Source organism: Neoarius graeffei, chromosome 4 (genome assembly GCF_027579695.1).
Source record: "Neoarius graeffei isolate fNeoGra1 chromosome 4, fNeoGra1.pri, whole genome shotgun sequence".
NCBI classification, from domain to species: Eukaryota; Metazoa; Chordata; class Actinopteri; order Siluriformes; family Ariidae; genus Neoarius; species Neoarius graeffei.
In genome coordinates, this window is record NC_083572.1 from 76,342,638 (window position 1) to 76,347,891 (window position 5,254).

Genomic DNA, 5,254 nt, shown 5'->3' on the forward strand with positions numbered 1-5,254 from the left:
CAGCTCATCACACAGTCGAAAAAGTAAGGTCTCAAGCATTGTCTTGACATATAAAACATATTATATGACATATTATAAAATGATTTATTATAATTTATTATTATTATGATTATTATTATTATTGTTATTATTATTATTATTACAACACACTATTATATCTCCCCTCAGATCTTCACTAGAGAAGAACAGATGAAACTCAGATTATATTACAAGCTCAGAGTCCAAGGCACAATGTAGCTAAATAGCCTGTGCACTAAAAGTTAATTTGCAATTAAAACAAAATTACTGGGTTAAGATTAGGATCCCTGATCCTTCCTGCCGTTATCTTCTGTACAGTGTAATGATTCAGCTTTGAGAAAATGTGCTTAATAATGAATGTGTATTCATATAGTGCATGCAATGTTTCAAAAATGTACACTGTCACCTGTTAAAGTGTTTTTAAGCTTCTGAAACTATAGCTATGTTGTTGAAAAAGAACAGTTGGATTTCTCAGGCTCCAAACTGTAACGATCAAGTAGAGTTTCTCTGATTGGTTCGAAGCAGGTGCTGTTCACGATGAGACCAATCAGAGTAGAGAAGGGGGAGCGCAAGGAGCGTGTCTGTGTTATAATGTGTTATAATAAAGGAGAAAAAATATCACTGGCTCCCTCCTCCTGACGTCAACGTAGGAAATCATTGTAGAGCATCAACTGGGGAGAATTTCTAGAAAAAAAAAGAGGTAGAGTTGATGTCGAGGAGTTAGAAAGCTCAGAAAGCGCAACTTTTTGGAGAGAGAGAGAAAGAGAGTGAGATATAGAGAGATAGAGAGACAGATCGAGAGAGAGAGAGAGAGAGAGAGAGAGAGAGAGAGATAAAGTTCAGGCACCAGTGCAAAAGGACGTGGAGCTACAAGAGACCCAGCTGCTTTTTTTAAATTATTATTATTATTATTATTTTTATTTTTTATTTATTTATTTTTTACAGATTTCATACTGAAAGCAAGCGCATCCTGGGAGACTCCATGTGCATCTGTACCTTTTAACAAACTTGCAAGGATTTTTGTTTTCCGGTTTGTTTTCTGTGTTTAGGTGTGTGATGCGTAAAGAATCAAAAACACTTTAGTGCGTTTTATTGGTGAGGATTAATAAATAGATAGCGCACTGATTTGTTTGTTTGTTTGTTTGTTTGTTTGTTTGTTTGTTTGTTTGTTTGTTTGTTTGTTTGTGAAGCGTTTAATTCCGTCTAAATTGCATCCGCCACAGTTCCTCCTTCTGAATGAATTGATGGGGAAGAAACTCCTTGTTATGCAGACTCCATAATTCTACATCGGTTCTTTTTTTTCTTTCTTTATTTCTTTTTTAATGTCATGGAAGGATCCAGCGCGTCTAGTTTTGGAATAGACACCATTTTATCCTCCGCCGGTTCTTGCAGCTCGGCGCTGGCGATGATGGACGGAGACTTCCGGGCGGCGGATTTCCGGAGCCGCGCGACACCTTCGCCCTGCTCGGATGTAGACGCGGGTGCGAGGAGCCCTTCGTCCCCGATCTCCGTCACCGCGGACCCTCCCGAACCGCATCCCGTGCAAGACAGTCTTCATCATCATCATCTCCATCATCACCATTATCATCCGGTGGCCCAGAATCCGGCAGCGTGCGCCCCGCGGACCGCCACCTCCTCTTTTTTGATCAAGGACATTCTGGGCGACGGGAAGCCGCTGGCAGCGTGTGCGCCCTACAGCGCGAGCCTCGCACCCTCCCCGCAGCACCAGCGGCAGCACCATCACACTCCCAAAGCAGAGAGCGCGGACTGTCTCACCCCGAAAGCAGAGCACGACGAGCACGGAGGCAAAGCAGAAAAAAGAGAGGACATTCACAACGACGCCAAATGCAACGGTAAGACAAAATCTACTTGGGGAACAAAGCTCCTATTAACCAGGGGTTATGTATTGATTATACGAAACGGCAAGTCGCCAAGAACTGATTCATTTCGGAAATAATTTAGAACCCGAACAAAGAAAACTGATCAGATTTTGTAGTGCGCTGAAAATGTTTTATTTCGTTTTGCATTCATGACAAATACATTTTATAAAGCTATAGCTGCAGTGGACATTTTACAAATACACTGACTAGTACATCAGCAATAAGGTGTTAATATCACATTGCTCTGACTGCAACACACTACTGTAAAAGCGAACTTATTATTATTATTATTATTATTATTATTATTATTATTATTATTATTATTATTATTATTTAGAAGTAATGCAATACAAAATCACTCAATTAACACCTCCAGTGTTGGGTTAACGCCGGCCGTGATATTAACACATGCAATGATCAAGTATCATCTATAGTGCCGAATTAATAGCTTTCATATCGACGTTTTGACGTTTGTACAAGAATATAATGAACACTGTAAATATTAAATCAGCGCTGGTCCCCCCCCCCCCCCCCCCCCCCCGCTTAAAATGTAGTGCTGTTCTGTTTCTGTCTTTTTTCCCTGTTTTTTTAAAGTTAATTTTTTTTTATTATTATTATTATTATTATTATTATTATTATTATTATTATTATTATTATTATTATCACAAACCTGTAGCTGTTAACACATTTCAAACTTTACATTGTTTGCTAAAATGTCTAGCTAAGATGCACTCAAAAATAAAATATCTTCTTTAGTTATCTCAGGACAGATAAAGAAAAAAGGGGGGGGGGGGGGGGGGACGAGAAATAAAGAAACCAAATAAGAAACGTGATCTTATTCGGATATTTCTTGCAGTGGTGCACTGAAATGCTTTTCCGTATTTTGCCACAATTAAAAATCATGATCACATCGCACTAAGTGAATCTTAATTTCTCAATATTTCTCTGTTTATATTAGTAGTTTTGTCCTGTAAGAGGTTCAAAACGCACCATTCGTCACTGTCACTGAGTTTGTCTGATATTAGCATAACAGAAGCTGAAACAGATGTAAAGCCTCCCTGGTGGGTCAATTAGGGAGATTATTGTTCTTCCTGGAGGGAGGATCACAAACAGAAAAAAAAATGATACAAATAGACATAGATCGACGAATCGATTTTTAAAAATATATATATTTCTGCGACCCTGTAGAAGGATAAAGCGGCTACAGATAATGAGATGAGAGATATATATTTCTGAAAATAAAGATTGTTTTTTCTTTGTTAACATGTTGTTTTCGGTTAAACAGGAATCTGAATGTTGGTGACTGCACTCATGTCCAGCCTACACATTCAATCTGAGCAGTAAACAATCATATTTAATTTAATGTGAATTATGATTACGTTTTAACTTTACAATTCGCTCAGTAACCTATTAAATTAGCAGCATATGAATTGTTGCAATCAGATAAATTGTAGTTGTATTGTTTTTAAGCAATTTATTATTATTATTATTATTATTATTATTATTATTATTATTATTATTATTATTATTATTATTATTATTATTATTATTAACAACTACAATAACAATAATAATAATAATCTCACAATACTTTTTTCTTTTAGGAACAAAAGAAGAAGGTGATCGGGAGATCTCGAGCTCCAGAGACAGTCCTCCTGTACGCGCTAAAAAGCCGCGGAAAGCGCGAACAGCCTTTTCGGACCATCAGCTGAACCAACTGGAGCGCAGCTTCGAGCGCCAGAAGTACCTGAGCGTGCAGGACCGCATGGACCTGGCAGCGGCGCTCAATCTCACCGACACACAGGTCAAGACCTGGTACCAGAACCGACGGTGAGCAAAAATAGCATGCTTCTTTATTTGAATTGATTTGGTTTTCCTTTTAATGCTTGCTATTATAAATCATTATAGGAAAGTGTTACTATTATTAATCCTACTAGGCCTACTACTATTACCCCCCCCCCCCCCCCCCCCCCCCGTTAAGACTACTACTACTACTACGAAGAACAATATATATGATTATTGATGAGGATTTCATTTAATATAGGCCTTTTTAACCCACAGCTCCTTTATTCCCCGCCTAATTTGTCGAACCAGATGTGTGACCCTTATCGCTATAGATATCCTTTATGTTTCAAACTCGGATGAAAACCCATAAATCTCGTTAAAATAGCTCTCTCAAATACAGGCTAGTCTTCTACTTTTTCCTCAACTTTCAACCACTAAAGATACAGCCGCATTCACAAATGTCGGGCCTGTAGGTAGGACACACACACACACACACACACACACACACACACACACACACACACACACACACACACACGAGCTAAATAATGGCGGAAAAACTCAAAGCAATTCAAAATCTCCGTAAACATATTTTATTGTTTTATAAATGGATATTTTTATTTCGATAATTGCAACTCACACTTTATTATTACAGGACGTAACAGGGTCATGTGGTGAATTCATAACCCCATTAAGCAATTCGTCTTCGATTATTATTATTATTATTATTATTATTATTATTATTAACACTTATGTTTAACTAGTAACGAATAATTAAAAATCTAATACATTTGAACTGGAAAACAAACAAACAAACAAACAAACAAACAAACATATTAAATCCCAGGAGGGGAATTGTGGGATCGTTCTAGTAGACTGCTACACCTATAATAATAATAATAATAATAATAATAATAATAATAATAATAATAATAATAAGCTGATCTGATCTCAGGACGAAGTGGAAGCGGCAGACGGCTGTGGGTTTGGAGCTACTGGCGGAAGCGGGCAGTTACTCGGCGCTGCAGCGGATGTTTCCGTCACCGTATTTCTACCCGCCGGGGCTCCTCGGGTCTGTGGACGGAACAGCGGCGGCGGCGGCGGCGGCGGCAGCAGCGATGTACAGCAGTGTGTACCGGAACAGCGCACCGGCGCCGCATCCCGCAGCCTCTCTGCACAGACCGCTCGTGCCGCGCGTGCTAATTCACGGCCTGGGCGCGAGCGGGCAACCGGCGCTCAACCCGCTGGGGAACCCTGTTCCTGGCACGCCGCATCCTCGGTAAAAAGAAAAAAAAAGAAAGAAAAAAGTACAACAGAAAAAAATCAATGAAAAAAGACATTGGAGAGCGAGAACTGAATCAGACTGAAAGCGCTGATTTTTTTTTGAAAGGATACCCAGCGCTTTTTTCCTCAAGAAAGAATACTAAAAGACAGTTTTATCGAATAACAACAACAACAAGATGAAGTGTTATTATTAATATGGACCATGCATTTCTAAGTTATGGCCATGCCCACAAAAGGTGACTGTTCATTTAACGGATTGTTGTTTTTGACCCCCCCCCCCCTTTTTT

The 5,254-nt window shown here is 39.0% G+C and overlaps 1 protein-coding gene across 1 annotated transcript; it reads left to right on the plus strand.

The window, feature by feature from the left end:
- Positions 1-1,345: 1,345 nt before the first annotated feature.
- Positions 1,346-4,966, plus strand: barhl2 (BarH-like homeobox 2). The gene is made up of 3 exons (XM_060918327.1): positions 1,346-1,871; positions 3,503-3,728; positions 4,639-4,966. Exons 1-3 carry the CDS (start codon positions 1,346-1,348, stop codon positions 4,964-4,966), a joined length of 1,080 nt encoding a protein of 359 aa, XP_060774310.1.
- The last annotated feature ends 288 nt before the right edge of the window (positions 4,967-5,254 follow it).

Excerpts from the sequence above, each read along its gene's own strand:
- barhl2 (XM_060918327.1), top strand. The coding sequence starts at position 1,346 with ATGGAAGGATCCAGCGCGTCTAGTTTTGGAATAGACACCATTTTATCC. Across the intron at positions 1,872-3,502 it reads CAACGACGCCAAATGCAACG|GAACAAAAGAAGAAGGTGAT; the intron begins GTAAGACAAAAT and ends TTTTTCTTTTAG. Across the intron at positions 3,729-4,638 it reads ACCTGGTACCAGAACCGACG|GACGAAGTGGAAGCGGCAGA; the intron begins GTGAGCAAAAAT and ends ATCTGATCTCAG.